This window comes from Phacochoerus africanus, chromosome 8 (genome assembly GCF_016906955.1).
Source record: "Phacochoerus africanus isolate WHEZ1 chromosome 8, ROS_Pafr_v1, whole genome shotgun sequence".
Taxonomy (NCBI): domain Eukaryota; kingdom Metazoa; phylum Chordata; class Mammalia; order Artiodactyla; family Suidae; genus Phacochoerus; species Phacochoerus africanus.
The window spans coordinates 12,736,552-12,753,943 of NC_062551.1; the positions used below are offsets into that span (position 1 = coordinate 12,736,552).

Here is a 17,392-nt window from a genome sequence, read left to right on the forward strand (position 1 = left end):
CAGCTCCTCGCAAACAGCCTTGGACCTGGCCAGGAACATGCTTCGAGCCAGGACCCCCGCCTGCCTTCCCGGGGCGGGGGGCTCAGGAGGAGGGGTGGGTCTTGCTGCCCCAGAACAGTCTTGTGTCCCTCAGGGAGACCCTCTAAGAGAGCTGTCCTCTGGCATGGGGGGTGGGACACCCCGCGTCCAGCCACACCCATCAACACTTGGGCTGGTCACTCTTGTGGAAGCCTTGGTGAGTCTGACTGCAGAATTACTCACTTCCCTTCCCCAGACACAGGCGCTTATGCAGTCTGAAGGCAGGACCCAGAACAATTTCCAGATTCTGGCAGAGAGCAGACGTAGTCTTCCCTTTCTGATGCTTTTTGTGTTTTAAAGCGCCCTGTGGCTTGCTTCCAGGATCAGGAGAGTCTTTTAAATAATGCATCGTGGAAATTTCCAAGAAATGTATTTTTTAAAGTCTGAGTTGAACCCTAGTCCCTAGGCATGACCTTTACCCACTTCTGATTCATGAACGGTGTTTGCCTATGGAATTCAGGGGCGAGCCCGGCTCAACCATAAAACAAACACCGTGGCAGGGAGGTCTGGAAACCCTGGCCCAGATCAGCGAGTGCGGTGCAGCGGTGGCTCCCAGCAGTCCTCCGCTCCGGTCCAGGTGGGTGCAGTCCCGAGTGGGAAGGGAAGACCTTTTGAAAACCCACAGCCTGACTGTAGCAAAGGAGTCCGTGAAAGACGCACCGCAGGGCACTTCCTCATACCTGAGGGCATTTCTGCTGCTGGCAGCTCGCCCGTATGCTGCTTGCTCGGTTCTCTGCAACCTCCTCCCAGGTTGGAGGTGGGTACCATCTTGTGATTAATCAAGCTGGGGTTCTGCCAGGGAGGGGTGTGGTCCCCATGGGACCACAGAAAGCACCTCGCTTATGTTGTCATTCTGGGATCTATTTGCTGAAAGCATGTCACGCACCACATCACTGCCTGGTGGCTCCAGGATCCTCACGTTGCAGAGGCAGAACTGGGTGGCAGGAGGCAGGAGGACAGGAAACAGCCTGCTCCCACTCCTCCTTCCTCCTCTCTTTTCCCATCTTCCATGGCTCTGCGGGCCACCCGCACCCCCCCCCCCCACCTGCAGCTCCTCGCAGCCCTCAGACAGGCGCAGGTGCAGGATTCAAGGGAACCCACTCGGGACGGGGAGCCTGGGGTGGGAGATGCAAGCTGGTGAGCTGGGCACTGGGCAGGAGCCACTCCCCTTCCGCTTGGCCCGCAGGAGAGAGGAGAGCAGCGAGCCATGGGGATCCTCCACTTTGCTCCTGTCATCTGGAATATTTACAGCTAAAGCAAAAAACAAACAAACTTTAGCAGTTCACCGTTTTCTCAGTGAAACCTGATTTTTAGTAATTTGTTAAGAAAACTTTAGAACTGAAACAAAGAGGACATTTCACCCACTTCGTGTTAACACAGAGCTTAGAGCCCCACACGGACCACCGTCAACCCGGAAAACAGTGATGTACAATTCATGCTCACAAAACAAAAATTTCATGTTGTTTGTCTGCATTAATAAATATTTCTAAAGGGAACCTCTAAAAAAGTGCCAGTGGTAAGTTGCCACATGCCTTTCCTTGGGAAGAACTGCCTTTTATTCTACAAGCATGTGCTTCTTACGTGTGTGTGGTATTGAAATGTTCTTCCATTTATGAAATGTGTCTGATGGTAATTTTTTAGAAATATTTTTATTTGGCAAAGCAAGATGCTGGTGATTTCCTATCAGTCTAATGTACTTTTAGTTCTGCTTATGCTGCTCCGGTGGACTCGGCCAAAGGGCACTGAGAATTTATGGCCCAGACTATTGGAATTCTGACCCTTGTATCTGGGCACTGTCCCCATCCAGCCGAGGGCGGCACTCTCAGGTGGTGTGTTCAGTGTCCTGGGCCACCTCTCTCTTCCAAGCAGATGTGCTTGCCCCGTTCGTTTGACCTTTCCAAGGAGCGTGAGTCCTGCAGAGTTTGGGGCCTCCATCCCGAGCAGCACCTCCAGGACCCCCAGAGGTTGCTGCCACATCTCGGGGGGGTCTGGAGTCGTAGGGGGTCCTGACTGTGTGGCAGAGACCAGTAGTGAAACATGACCCACTCCAGAAATATGAATGGGGCATCCTCTGTTTTCAAGAGCCCATCCTAGGTGCCCTGAAGAGAGGAAGCAGTCATTTCCCATCCTGTTGGAATCTCTAAGACGATTGGACAGACAAGGTCATGGCCCACATCTGAAAAAACAGCAAGAGGCAGGAAATTATGAATACCGACTGAGGCAGTGCGACACAGGGAGAGTGTGATTTTTGTTTAAAGTTGGAAGATGAAGAGTTGGTTTTTGGCTGGAATGGTGAGGGAGGAAGTGCATGGTGGCTGGCTCCACCCCTTTATTAACTGCGACGCTGCTTCATGCCTCAGGAATAACAGCCCTGCCTCCTTCATACAGTTGTCAGGACGATGAAAGGGCTGCGCACATAGTAAGCATTCATGAATATTAACCATCGTCATCATGCGAAAGAGGATGGCATTTGTGAAGAAAAATGCAAGTCATGTTTAGAAAATGGCAAGTGGGAGTTCCCATCGTGGTGCAGTGGTTAACGAATCCGACTAGGAACCATGAGGTTGCGGGTTCGGTCCCTGCCCTTGCTCAGTGGGTTAACGATCCGGCGTTGCCGTGAGCTGTGGTGTAGGTTGCAGACGCGGCTCGGATCCTGCGTGGCTGTGGCTCTGGCGTAGGCCGGTGGCTACAGCTCCGATTGGACCCCTAACCTGGGAACCTCCATATGCCGCGGGAGCGGCCCAAAGAAATAGCAAAAAGACAAAAAAAAAAAAAAGAAAGAAAATGGCAAGTGATCGCTCGTGGCTAGAGAGAAAAATTAGGGTTAATTCAAAGGCATACTAGGAGAAGCGTTTGGAAATACAGGGAAGGACGTTAAATACATAGATGTCAAGGGTAAGTCACTCTGCAGAGAGTAGTGGCATGTTGGCTTGAAGAATGTGGTGACAGGGCTTCCCGTTGGCCTGGAGGATGAAGTGCCAACTCCTGGGCGCAGTACTGGGTGTTCTGTCGTCTAAGGCCCTTAGAGTTCCTGTTGCGGCTCAGCAGGTTAAGAACTAGACACAGTGTCTGTGAGGATGGGAGTTGGATCCCTGGCCTTGTTCGGTGGGTTAAGGACCCAGCATTGCCACAAGCTGTGCCATAGGTTGCAGATGCAGCTCAGATCCCATATTGCTGTGGCTGCAGCTGCAGCTCTGGTTTGACTCCTAGCCAGGGAACTTCCATATGCCGCAGGTGTGGCCCTAAATAGAAAAAAAGAAAAAAGAAAGAATGTGGTGTCACAGGTGACTGCGGGCTTTTGGGTCAGACTACGACATGCGCAGTGGGAGCAGGGCGAGTGTCAGAGAAAGAGATGTCACAACGTCTTCTGAGCTGGCGCCTGTTCGGCACGTTGCGGGTGTTCGTGTCCGTGGGGGAGCGGGGACAGCAGTGAGTGTGGATGAGACCTTGAAGGAGGGAAGAACTGAGGGAAAAGGGAGGGGCCACAGCGCTCCCTCAGGGGCTTCGATCCCAGCACACCCCCCTCGACGATCCCACATCTCAGGGTTCTCTGGTTTCCGCTGCCTTCTGCCCTCGCGTTCAGCCCTGTGTCCCCGTCTTCATCACAGTGAACAGGCCTGCAGGTCCAAATCATCTCCTGGCTGGACCTCACCAGCTCTCCACACCATGCCAGCAGTAGCAGCAGCCCATGAAAAAAGCTTCTGGTGGCCATTAGCTCAGTGAATGAGCCACATAAGATGGTCAAAGCACTGATGGGAGCTCCGTTCCCATGAGCTGATATATGACATCCCACGCCAGGGAGGCCTGAGCCCTGCTGGGTTCTGTCCTGGCCCATCACACCCACCTTGGAAGAGGAGGAGGGGCCAACCATTATGCTTAGAAACCCTGTTATGTCCTTAGAGGTCTTGGAGAAAGCAGGTGGCAGGTGCAGGGGTATTGCCTGTCCTCGTGGACACATAAGCAGCCGGGTGAAAAAGAAGGAGCCTGTACAGTCCTAGAGCGGAAGGGCCAGCCGTGGTCCCTGGACCCTGAGGCAGCCAGCTGTGCAGAAGAGAGACTTTCCCAGAAACTGGACCTTGTAGATGACAGGTCAGCCTTGACTGACGCAAGTGCCAGCTGGACGGATGAGCCTTCTGTGCCCACAGCAGAGGAGCGAGGACCCGCGCCTCCGCTCCCAGTGCTTGTTTAGGTGCGTGTGCCCCAAACAGATCTGTGCCTGCCACTCAGCGTGTCTGACAAGTGTGATGCAGATGAAAACATCAAATGATAATTAAGTGATAACCCCTTCCCAGCTTGGGGTGGACGGACATCAAGGCAAGCCTTTTGTTTTGGGGAGAGAGAGGGATGGAGTTGTAGTGAGTGAATGGGGTTGGAGGTACAGCGCGGGATTAGACCAGAAGGGACTTGGAGTCACCAGGAGAAAAGAACTGTCCAGGAGGGAGGGAGAGTCAATAGCTTCATGACTGGAGGCACTCGGGTATTTTGAGGCTAGAACAGAATCGGGAGAAATAAGATTATTATGGCATTTATATTGGATACTTAGGGAGTTTCATTGTATGAAATTCTATAAAACTTTATCCTCAAGAGGTCGTCAGAGGGGTTCCCATCGTCAAGAACCCAACTAGTATCCATGAGGATGTGGGTTTGATCCCTGGCTTCACTCAGTAGGTTAAGGATTCGGTGCTGCCGCGAGCTGCAGTGTAGGTCGCAGATGTGGCTCGGATCCTGCAGTGCTGTGGCGTTGGCTGGCAGCTGCAGCTCTGATTTGACCCCTAGCCTGGGAACTTCGTATGTCGCAGGTGCATCCCTAAAAAGAAAAAAAAATTCAGATATTATCATGGTGACACTGAAAATGCTGAGATGCCCAGAGCAAGACAGGACCACAAGAGCCCACTTTTACTTGGTTCCATATGAGTTTTCCCAGAAAATGCCAGTGTCACTGTCACCTTCAGGTTCTTCTGACTCATTTGGAAGCAAAAATGTAAGAATCATAACCACAAGAGTTCCTGTTGTGGCGCAGCGGAAACGAATCTGACTAGGAACCATGAGGTTGCAGGTTTGATCCCTGGCCTCGCTCAGTGGGTTAAGGATCTGGCGTTGCCGTGAGCTGTAGTGTAGATCACAGACATGGTTCAGATCTGGCGTTGCTGTGGCTGTGGTGTAGGCCGGTGGCTACAGCGCCGATTAGACCCCTAGCCTGGGAACCTCTATATGCCGCAGGTGCGGCCCTAAAAAGACAGAACGACAAAAAAAAAAAAAAAAAACAACCCATGGCTGCAAAAACCCCAACTGGCTCCTCAAACTGTCTGCTCCAGTTCTTGCCAAAACCCAGCTTCCTAGGGCCCCTCCTCTACGGCCACCCGAAGCCCACTTCCTTTAGTCACAGGGACTCCACAGGGACTCAGGACAGGCCCCCATTGGTGAGGGCTCGCCCCACCCTTCCTGGAGGGAAGCATGCATTTACCTACGTGCTGCCCGCCCTCTCCGCCACCTCCCCCCCCCCCCGCCCCCGTGATGTCAGGGCCGTGTGATTTGCCCAGGACGTGCCATTTCTTTCTGCCGTTGCCTCCTTGCTCCTTCCATTTGACCTTGAGCCCATTTGGACTCTAGTTGCCAGTCTTGCCCCGCCTGCGGCCCAGCCCCACCCCTGGGAGTTCCTGGAGGGATGACTCCTTCACACTCTGCTGCCTCTTTGTCTCTTGTGGCCACGTGGACCCAGATGTCCCGGCCTGCGGCCCAAGCTCTGTAGAATTACCAGGGAGGGCGCAGGTGGTGTAGTCATCGGGTGTGGCCCAGGGTGCCACCCTGTGAGTCTTTGCCCGATACCTGCCAGAGGCCGGAAGAGAGGCTGGCTGGACTGTCCTGGCCCTGAGTCTTCCCCCTAACTGCTCTCATTTCCCTATAGCCTTTCTGCCAACTTCTTTTCTTCCCCAGATCTTTCTACCTCTTATTTTTATGGCTATTATTTTTGGCCACACCCACAGCATGTGGATGTTCCCAGGTCAGAGCTTGAACCTGCACCATGAACCTGCAGTGACCTGAGCCACAACAGCGACAACACCTGATCCTTAACTGCTAGGCCATAGGGGAACTCCTGGATATAAATTTTTTTTTCTTTTTTTGGCCACTTTGCGGCATATGGAGTTCCTGGGCCAGGGACCAGGTCTGAGCCACAGCTGTGACCTAAGTTGGGCCAGGAATCGAACCGACATCCCAGCACTCCCAAGACGCTGGCAATCCTGTTAGACCATAGTGGTAACTCCACTATTATTTTTTGTTTGTTTGTTTTGGGGGTTTTTCGTCCTTTTAGGGCCGTACCCACAGCATATGGAGGTTCCCAGGCTAGGGGTCTAATCAGAGCTGTAGTCACCTTCCTACACCAGAGCCACAGCAACTCGGGATCTGAGTCGTGTCTGCGACCTACACCACAGCTCACGGCAACTCCGGATCCTTAACCCACTGAGCGGGGCCAGGGATCGAACCTGCAACCTCATGGTTCCTAGTCGGATTCGTTTCTACTGTGCCACAACAGGAATTCCAACCACTATTATTTTTTTAAGGGAGGAGAAAAGACTGCCCACATCCATTCGTGCCCACCTGTTCTCAAATGTGCTCAGTGCCTTTAATCTCCGCCCACCCTGCCCCACCATGGGGCTCCTAACTCCCCTGGCTGCCTCGTTGAGGAACGGCCTGGGGCCCTCTTCCAGCACCCACTGTAGGGCATCACCTTGTGTCTTTTCTCCACAGGGTTACGTGGAGAATGAGCCTGTGGCCTCTGTGAGCACTCAGAAGGCAGACCCTGCGATGGAGCCAAAGTTCAAAGCGGTGGACTGGGACAAGGTAGGGGGCACAGGAAGGGGCGGGATGACGGTCCGGGGCTCCTGGGGCCAAGGAGAGGGTACAGGGAGCCACAGGCTGCAGCTCTTGGTGATGTCTGCCCAGGGAAGAGGAGGACCAGAAGCTGGTGCCCACAGCGTACAAGCACCCCCTGGGGCAGCAAGCCCAGGCCAAGGCTGCGGCAACTCTAGGAAGATGACACACAAGATCTGTGCAGAGCTGGGCTCCAAGGACCCCAGGGGGAGGCCCCCCACAAGGACCCCTGAAGCTGCAAAGGGCACAATGACAGGGTCAGGAGGCCCAGACATGCCCAGTGCACAAGGCAGAGCTGCCCCAGGCGCCGGCACCTGCTCCCAGGAGTCACTGGCGTGGAGCCCGCTGAGGCTGGTCAGGACAGGGCAGGAGCCATCTGCACCAAATGTCTGCACAGCCCAGTGACAAACGTCTCTTGGGGCTCCGAGCCCAGAGTGTTGCTATGACTAGGCAGACCCCCATTTACTGATCAGGGGAGTCCTTGGGGAGCCGGGTGGGCACAGGTGGACCAGGGCAGCACTGCCTGGAAGATCTGGAGGGAGCCAGACTTGGGTGTCATTTCCCTTCAGCCTGGGTCATGGGACCCAGTGTCGTGTGGCCATTTCCTCCCAGAATACACAAAGTATGTGTATCCACAAATGTCCCTACCTGTGTAGGACACTGGCCATGAGAGACCAGCAGGACAGGCTTCTGCCCCCAGGGAGCTCACAGCCTGGTAGGGAGGACAGACCTCCCCCCACACATGTACTATACTATGGGGCCTCCCAAGGCCCTGACCCCAGGACCTCAGAGATGGCATCTGTCACATGGGACTGGCCACTGCCTCTGGGGGAACCCATCAGCCCAGGGCAAAGTCGCCTCTGGGTCCTTTACTCAAGAGGCCAGGACAAGTTGTGCCCCGTCTCCTTCAGGGGGCCTGTGATCAAAGGGAATTGAAGGTCATTGGGGGGCAGGACTTGCCCAGGCCACACATCATGTCCCCGGAAGGCTCACTGGATCTGGTCTCTTGCCCTTGATGTCAGACTGGGCCGTGATTGCTCATAGCCTGGGCCAAGGGCAGAGGTCAAGGGTCTCGGTACAAATGACCTGCTTCTCTGGAAGCTTTGAGGACTTGGGTTTGTTCTGCCCGTGGGCAGGATGGAGGTGGCGGGGGAAGCCAACGCAAGTGGGACCAGGACCTTGGAAGCTGGTGGAGCCAGGACCCCGACTTAAAGAGGTGGAGCTGTGGTGGGAGAGGACGGTGTGGGCGTGAGGGCAGCACCAGAGAGTGAGCTCCAGGCTTGGCAGCCAGTGGATGGTGCCGAAAGGAGGGGTCCTTGGGGTCAGCATTGGTGAGTTGGCTTAGGGGGTGAATGTTGGAAAGAAAATACTCAAAGAACTGACTGGGGTGGGGGTGAGATGGCAGGAAAGATTTGTCCTGGAAGAGAGAGGGCTGCCACCTGAGCCTGGCTGAGGACGGGCAGATCTGGGGATGGGTCCTCTTGGTCTCCCTGGGCTGCAGGTTCAAGGCTGACCCCAGCCCTGTTACTGCACGAGGCAGGGGATCAAGGACCCCAGGCCTGTTCAGCCTCCCCCAGGCCCCGACCCGAAGGGAAGAGAGGCCTCCTCTCTCCCTGCCCCAGGGCAGCCCCCCACCCCTCGCCAGCACATCCAGGTCCCTGGGCTTGGGGGCAAGGGCTGGCCCGAGAGCGGGTGTGAAGATGCCCAGCGGGGCGACAGGGGTAAGCTTCGTGCCTCCCCCGACCCTAAGAAGACCCAGCACGTGGAGCTGCTTCCCGGGAGTGGGGGCAATGCCTTCCTTGCTTCTCATTTTCCTTTTTCATTCACCCGCTGTGGTGGATCCCGGCTCTCCTGGGGCAGAAGAGAGGCGGGGAGAGGCCCCGTCTGTTTCTGACCCAGGCCCGGGCCTGCCCCTTGACCAGCTGCGGAGAGAGGCCCGGGGGGCAGCCACTTGGTCTCAGCCTGGGGTCCCCAGGCCTGAGGTGGTCTCGCCAAAGTGAACCATCCATGTTTGCATTTGCGGGAAGGCCCTCCAGGTACTGCTCAGGGAGTCCTGGCTCCCCACGGCCCAGGTTCCGAGCCCTAGAAGCTGGGAGACAGAGCCGGCCAGGCTGCAGAGAGTGGGGGAAACTGGGCTGGGGGTGCTGGGGGTGCTGGGACAGAGGCGGAAGATTCTGAAAAGACAGCAAGCAGTAAGGCTGGAAGCAAGCCGGGGGGGCCCTGCCCCGCATAAACATGCAGGGTCGTCTGACTCTCTTGGGCTCTGCGTGGGATGTTATTGCGATGATTTCTAAATCATTTCCTTCGATCACCCAGCTGGATAGGGACCCAGGCTTCCTTGGGGAACAAGACACTAGGTTGCAGCTCCTCAGCTCATGCTGCACCCTGCACGTCTCTCCCTGTCTCCTGGAACCCAGCCCGTGTGGAGCCTGCCCCGGGAGAGATGGGCCAGAGTGCACACGGCTCCTGGCTTCAGGGCACACCTGTCCCCTTTGTCCCACTGCCTCTTTCGCTGCTTCGTTGTTTCCCTGGCAGGGCTTCCCTCTCGGGGGGTCAGCCTCCCGGGAATCAGATTGAACTGGTGTGATTTGAGGGGTTTGCAGGAGCCCCTGCCCAGACCCAGCCCGCTCTTGCCTGTGCCAGACACTGCAGGCTAAGTAAGCCCTGCAATGATATTATCTATTATCTGATTTAATCCTTCCAACAACACACGGAGATAAGGGTTATAATGATCCTGATTAAACTACCGAGGAAGAGCTTCTGCCTCCAGCCCAAGGTCAGAGTCACCCCCCCACACCCCCGCCGTTAGCTTAGGCGCCACAGCTGAGCCCCCTGCCCTGCCCCCCTGTGTGTCCTGGAACCCTCCACCCTGACAGCCCGCCAAGAATGAGACCTTGAAGCCTGTGGCTGGGAAAGAAGGTGGCCGAAGGCAGGGAGGAGGCTGAGCAGGTGCTCAGGGAGGCGGCTGCAAAGCTTTCCCCATCCTGCCCCAGGCTAAGCTGGACTCCAGCAGAACCTGCTCCCCTCAGGCTCCTGGAGGCCGCCAGGGGGTGTGGGCCACTCACTTCCTTTAAGAGACATCCAGCCAGGTGTGTCACAAAGTAGAATGCAGGTCCCCAACCTCCCTGGCCCCTTGCCTGCGTGCGCGCGCGCACACACACACACACACACACACACACGCCCCTTGGCATGGGGGGCTGGCTGCTCCGAGGGTCCCCAGGGCCTGGCACAGGTGTTGATGCTATCCCCGTGGGTTTTACTTTTTCCAGACCCTTAGATAAGTCCATGAGAATTCAGGCAAGTAGAACCTGGATCAGAACCAGTGCCCCTTGGGCAGCCCACCTCTGGGAAGGACCAATCTCGACGCCATGGGTGCTGGCTTCCTTGCCCCCCAGTCACCTCGGGCCTCCCTTCTCCCCTTGACCTGCCCTGGAGTAGGGCCCTGGGCGGGGTGGCTACTGGAGGGATCCACACGGGCCTCCCAGGACTGTCCTCGGCGGCCCAGAGCCCCCTCTCTCTTGTGCCACCCCCCCACCCCAAGCTCCTAGCCCCGCTCCTGAAGAACTCAGTAGTGATCAAAGAATATCCCCCTGGGGGAAACTGGGCAGGTGGGCTGGGCACTGCCCTCTTTGTCCCTGTGGGAACAGTGGACAAGGCAGGTTGGGGGGCAGGACGTGCTGCCCGGTGACCACAGACAGTTCTGGTCTGTCTCTCCATCAACCAGATGGAGGAATTGTTCCCGCTAGGTGTTGTGTGGGGCTGTCAGACCAGAGGGTCTGGGAGACAGAAGGTGGGCTGCCAGTGAAAGACCACCCGCCTCGCCTCAGGTGGGGCACCCAGGCAGGACTGCAGGGGCGCGGGCTTTCTGCTTGGCAGGCTGCCCTTCCCCTCTCCCTCCATCCCCTGCTCCTGCAGGACAGATGGCCACTCTCGTCTCCCTGCCTCGTGGCGGGGGGGGAGCCCGGCCACTGCCTCTGGCTGCCGGGAGGGTCATAGGGCAGGTGGTCCAGAACCGCCCCTGTGGACTTGAGCTTGTCCAGCTGGGAGCTCCCTGTTAGACTGCACGGGATGGGCTCATGGCCCCCAAGAGCACCCACAGCTCGCCCCCAGGCTGGGTCCTTCACAGCTTCTGTGCTAGAGAGTTCACTGCCAAGGGGGTCCTGAGCCAGCTGGTTCAGACAGCAGGCTCCGGGCCTGGGCAGCTCGGGGACAGCACATACACCTCAGTCTTCTTATCTGTCAAATGAGCTCATCAGGGCCCCATCTCTCAAACTGCCAGCTTCTCAAGCGTAATGGACCTGCAGTCCGAGCACAGGGGCCTGTGACAGGGGTGCAGAAAGAGTGGCTGGAGTTCTCTTCCTCCCCGCTCCCGGCTGGGCCCTCTGGTTGGAAGCCCATCCCCCACCGCCCCAGCCCAGAAAGCCACCCGCCCTGGAGCTGTGAGCGCCGGGGTTGGGGTGCACATATCTTTAAACAATTGCTTGGCTGTAGCTGGGGTGGTGGGAGGAGCTGCTGCCACAGAGCAGCCCCCACCACCACAGTCACCCCTCGCCCAGTCTGGGGACAAGCGGACTCCCACTCCAGAGCCAGGGCTGCCCCTGGAAGGTGTCCTGTGCCACCTACCCCCGCACACACCCCCATGCTGCCCAGGAGGGGGACCCCTGGGGGATGGGTGGAGACAGAGAAAGGAGGCCCCCTCCTCCACCCTGGCAGCGCCCTCCCACCCCGCTTTGGGCAGCAGGCTGCCCTTTCCCCCTGCCGGCCCTGCTGCAGCTGCATTCCTGGCATAGCCCGGAGACGCCCTCTCTCCTCCCTCTGATGCGCAGGGGCAGGGCTATGTGGGGGAGGGGAACGGGACACAAGGTGCTTGAGCCAAACTCACCCCAACTTGCAAGTGCTTCCTGGGACCTGACCTGTTGCTCTGGGTCTTCAGGTTCAGGTAACCTCCACGCCACCACCACAGCCCCCACCAAGCCCACTCCAGAGCAGTCTCAGCATATCCTCACCGGCATTCACGCAGTCTGGCTTTAGCTGGGTGACCCTGCGTGAATCACTTGCCCTCTCTGAGCATCACGTTCCACTACTGGTAAAGGAGGATTTGCTATTGCCAGGATAGCCGTGGAAGCTCCCGGATGCCTGGGAACTGGAGGCGTGATCAGGGACCTGACCCCCTCTCCTTTCCCCAGCAGCCTCTTTCAGAGGCCAGCAGACCTTTGCTGATGCCTCCTCTGTGGCCCCCAAGCCTTAGGAGGCGGGGGAAAGACCCGGCCCCAGCTCCAGAGGAAGGGAGCCCGTTATGCAGGAGGAGTTAAGGGGCGAAGAGGTCCCGGCCAGGTGGAGGAGGAAGTGAGGTTGACCCCAAGCCCCCTCCCACCTCACCGGCTCCCGAGCTGTCATCTCTTGCCATCCTCCCTTCCCAGCCGGGTACCATGTTGGAAACGAATGTATTAGCACCCGCCTGAGACATTCCCATCAGCAAGCAGGACGGGAAGAGAACTGAGGAGAGAGCCCTGTGCGTCCTGCACCCTCTAAATCAGGGTGGAGCCTGCGGCGAATGGCCCAGCTCCTGGGAGTTTGTGTGGAAGGTGCTGCGAGCTGGGGGGAGGCGCAAAGGGAAGCGTCCTCAACAGGGCCAACAGAGCTCATCTCAAGGGTCGCTTAACCCCCCTGAGCCTCGGTCAAGGAACTCATTCTCCAGGTGGGGAGGAAGCCAGCCAGCCTGGTCCTCTACACTTACTGTGGAAGCTCACTCACTCCCCCTGCAAGAGCATGACCTCAGGGGCGGGTGTGTCGGTGTCCCTCAGTGGGATGTTTGTGGAGCTGGGAGGGAGCTTTCCCGGGATCCCTCCAGGGTCCTCTAGCCCAGGGGCAAAGGGCCCTTCCTGGGAACCAAGGAGGGACAACCTCACAGAAATGCATCGTGGGCTAGACTCAGAGCCTGGGTTCAAGACCCTCCCAGGCTGGCAAGCAGATCAGAGGACCCCTGGGACCAACTCTAGACAGCATGTCTTCCTGTGTAAGGTGGCCAGTGCCCACTGGTCTACCCAGGGAGAAACCAGTCATGTCCAAACATCAAGTGGGGAAGTTCCCATGGTGGCTCAGCAGGTTAAGGACCAGACTCGTATCCGTGAGGATGTGGGTTCTATCCCTGGTCTCACTCAGTGGGTTAAGGATCTGGCGTTACTGTGGCTGTGGTGTATGTAGGCTCCCAGCTGTAGCTCCAATTAGCCCCCTAGCCTGGGAACCTCCATATGCCCCGAGGGTACAGCCCTGGAAAGACCAAAAAAAAAAAAAAAAAAGAAGGAAGGAAGGAAAGAAAGAGGAAGGAAGGAAGGAAAAGAAAAGAAAGACAAGACAGTCTTCAATAAGCAGTGCTGGGAAAACTGGAAGCTACATGTAAAAGAATGAAACTAGAACATTCTCTTATACCATACACCAAAAAGCCTGAAAAAAAAGCAATAAAAGCCAAAAGAGGGGGACAGGGGTGGGGGCCGGGCAGGGAGTGTCTGACTACACAGAAAAGCAAGACTCAGCTATACGCCGCCGTCTGTAAGAAACACACTCGAAGCGTAAAGCCGCAGCCAGGGCGGAAGTAAAAGGACGGGGAGAGACAGAGCATGCAAATAACAAGCATGATGAAGCCTGTACTGAAATCAGACCAAGTGGCCTCCAGGACAAGGAATGTTTCCAGGGACTGTTTCCCAATGATAAAGGGGCCACTTCATCCAAAAGTCCTAACTGGGCAGCCTCGGGCAAGTTCCCCAGCTTCCTCATCTGCAAATGACAACAGGAGAAGTACCTGGCTAGCTGGGAATTTGGCGAAGATCAAAGGATTTAATTCACATCATACCTTCAGAGCCGTGCTTAGCACATTGCAAATGCTCTGTGACTCTCAGCCTTCAGAATTGTTGCAATTAGAACAAAAGCCTCAGGCTCAGGCTGTCGCAAGATAAGAAGTAAACACAGGCCACTAGCTGGTTTCTCCAGTTCTCTTTCCTGGCTGTGCGTGCACACGTGCGCACGCGTGTGTGGTATGTGTGTGTGTGAGTGTGTGTGTAGACCTGAGGCAGAGGAATGGGAGGAATGAATTAGCACACATCCAATAATCCGTTTGCTCCTAGACCCAAGGGATAAGGTCAAGGAGACTTGGGGACCAGGGCCAGGAGGAGTGTGACAACCGGTGAGCTTGGGATGATTGCCTGGTTTACCCAGTCCTGGATGGGGAGGCTGCAGGCTGACCTGGGTCATTTTCCAGCCTGAGAAGCAGGCAGACAGCCAGTCAGCAAGCACCTGGGCCCTGCCAAGTTCACATGGCAGGAACCACAAACATCCTTGGGCCTTTCTCCCTGGTCGCAGGCACACAGAGATGGCTCCACGACCTACCCTGTCTGCCCTGAGCCCCCTGGCTCCTGGGCTGTCATGGCAGGGACATACTTTGGCCAGCTTTGGCTTAGAGGCCTGGCAAGGATGAGGTCCCACCAGGGGCTGCAGGAAGGTGGGTTTCTGAATCCCAATCGATTCTTCCTCCCAGGCTTCAGGGCTCTCCCTCCACAAACTTCTCTCACTCCTCTCTCTTCCTTTCCTGACACCTCCTCCCTTGTCCTTGCAGTGGAGGCTCATCGACACCCACTGGGTGCCTGACACTGGGCGCATCGTGCCCTTTCTCCTGTCATGGGTGGCGGGTCTAGGCACACCTGGCTTTACAGATGAGAGAGCCAAGAGGCTCTGAGAGGTAAAGACATTTCCCTGGGATCCCATGGCTAATAAATGGCAGAGCCAGGCTTTGAAGGTTGTCCCCTGACTCCAAGGTCATTGTTCTTTACCAATTTGGGTCTAGATTAATCTTTAATACATGACCCATCAGAAATCTTCAGGGGATTCACATCACCTAGAGCGGCAGCCTCCAAACTTTTTAAAGCTATAAATAAAACATGTTGAGCACCGTCTCCGTCCTTTGTCCACCTTATCTCCTGGTTATCTGCATGTGCTCACGTACTCTTGTATCATGTGCCTTAGGAAACATGCAGATACGGTTATAGATGAGAAATAGGTCAAAAGTAGAGTCTTTGATGTTTCCTCCCCACCTCTGGGGATCAGCCTGCGGGTACACATATATCCCCACCTGGGAGAAAACGGGCTTGGACAATGAAGTGCCAACTCTTGAGCATGATACTAGAGCTAAAGCCCCCAGCAGATTTCTTTCTCCTGCCCCGCAGATCATTGTCAAGGTATCCCATGGGCCATGGTCATTCTCAACTCGGCATCCATGCCCATACTCCCACCCCACCTCTTTCCCCCTCCCCCCTGCCAAGTCTTCCATATCAGATGAGCTCCCATCCAAACCCCAGGTCTTCTGCAAAGCCCTCCTCTGCTACCTTGGAGGCAGGCATTTATACCCGTCATTCTTGCCTCCAAACTTCAGCCTGCTTACATCACCATTAAATCATGTTGCTTGGTTTGTCTCACTTTGCTGCCTACTTTATAAAGGTACCATTATTATTACTCCCATTTCATAGCTAGGGAAACTGAAGCTCAGAGAGGTCAAGTCATTTCTCCAGGGTCACACACAGTAAGTAATGCTGCCTGACTCTAGAGTCTGAACTCTGCTTCAGCACTAAGCTAGGCAAAGCAAAGAAGGTCTCTTACATTGTTGTTATTTTTCCCAGCACCTAGCATAGAAACATAAATAAAAATCGATAGTTCTAAGCAAAGTGCTAAATGAATGATTGTTTGAACAGATGAACAAATGAACTGCACAGGCCACAACTAAGAAGAAAGTGGTGGAAGGAAAAAGGGCCTGCTTGATTCCTAGTACAGAATGTATTGGCTCTAGTAAAGAATCCTTGTTAAGACTTCGAGCTTCAGATGTGGCCAAATCTGGGTGTTCAGATGTCGTCGCCAGGACTCAGTGTCTCCAGTTCTTGGCTTGGCCATCCTCTGGGTTGACTTAGACCCCAGGCAGGCTCCACTAGCAACTCCAGGGTCCTGCCCTGCCACCTAGTCATCCCAGTAAGAGGAGAGGGTTTCTGATAGCTCATTGCACCAGCTTAGGTCATGGGCCTTTCCTGGATTCTGTCTCTGTGGCCTGCAGGTTGAGATGAATGGCTTGGTTAGTTCCCACTCACTGAAGCAGGAGGGTGAGTAGTAGCAGGAGGGTTCAGACCACATGAACCAAGGTGGGGGCTGGGGATTGGGATGCTGTAACCAGGAGATGGGAGAAGGAATGTGCACAGGTGTGAATCTCAAATGTCCACTTGACTCTTTTCTTGCAGGACCTGGTAGACTGGCGGAAGCCCCTCTTGTGGCAGGTTGGCCACTTGGGAGAGAAGTATGATGAATGGGTCCACCAGCCGGTGACCAGGCCCATCCGCCTCTTCCAGTCTGACCTCATCGAGGCCCTCAGCAAGACTGTCTGGTGAGCCCTTCTCTCGGTCCATGGTAGGCCATCCCTCTGTCCTAATGGTGCCAGCCAGATACAAAAGGGAAGGGGTACTTGGATCCCTCCCTGGAGCCTAGAGCTGTACTGTAAGTTCTTGGCAGTAGTGAAACATGCCATAAGCCTGATCCATTCCTATGCATGATTTTAGCCACTGAGTGACAACCCAGCATGTACCCAGAAACCACTTTGAGTGTCACTTCTGTTCTATTCCAGACTCCTGTGAGGGATTTCTAGCCTTCAGTGCCTTCAGCAGGGGTGGAGGTCCGCGGGTGGGGGTCTGCAGGTGGGGGGCGGGATGATTAATTTGCCTGCAATTAACTCCTCTGCCACAAGAGGCCAGCACCTATTCAGCTGCACTGTCAGCAGCCAGAGATTTTTTTTTTTTTTTTTTTCCTGCCAGTAACTCATCTCAGAGACTGAGGCAGATGGACCTATAGCCGCTGATCTTTTCTCCTTCTCTGCTCCACACCCCCACAGCAGCACCCCTTTGACTCCAGGTCTCCATATGCTTCTGCATATGCTTTGGTATCATCTCATCCGCGCCCCCCACCCTTTAGTTGAGAAGTGTGTCTCTGGGGAAGCTGTCAAGTTCGTGTGCATGTATCTCTCTCACCCTGATGGCCTCCCTGCAGGTACAGCGTGCCCATCATCTGGATTCCCCTGATGCTGTACCTCAGTTGGTCCTACTACCAAACCCTCGCCCAGGGCAATGTCCGACTCTTCACATCCTTCACCACAGGTAATGCCGGGTCCTTCCTGAATTGCTCCGTGGCTCCTGGAGGCAGGAGACCTTGGTGCTCTCCCTGGTCCTGCGTTTCCGAGAACATAGAACCCTACTCCACATCATAAACATCATTTTTTTTTAATGTCTTTTTAGGGCCGCACCCGCAGCACATGGAGGTTCCCAGGCTAGGGGTCAAATCGGAGCTGTAGCCACTGGCCTGCATCACAGCCACAGCCACGCCAGATCCGAGCCGTGTCTGCAACCTACACCACAGCTCACAG

The 17,392-nt window shown here is 55.7% G+C and overlaps 1 protein-coding gene across 1 annotated transcript in view; it reads left to right on the plus strand.

The window, feature by feature from the left end:
* Positions 1 to 17,392, plus strand: part of FA2H (fatty acid 2-hydroxylase) — a 53,215-nt gene that overhangs the window by 21,329 nt on the left and 14,494 nt on the right. Inside the window, exons 2-4 of the mRNA XM_047792334.1 lie at positions 6,826 to 6,918; positions 16,221 to 16,363; positions 17,020 to 17,126. Coding sequence (XP_047648290.1) covers positions 6,826 to 6,918; positions 16,221 to 16,363; positions 17,020 to 17,126 — 343 coding nt within the window. The remainder of the gene's footprint in view (positions 1 to 6,825; positions 6,919 to 16,220; positions 16,364 to 17,019; positions 17,127 to 17,392) is intronic.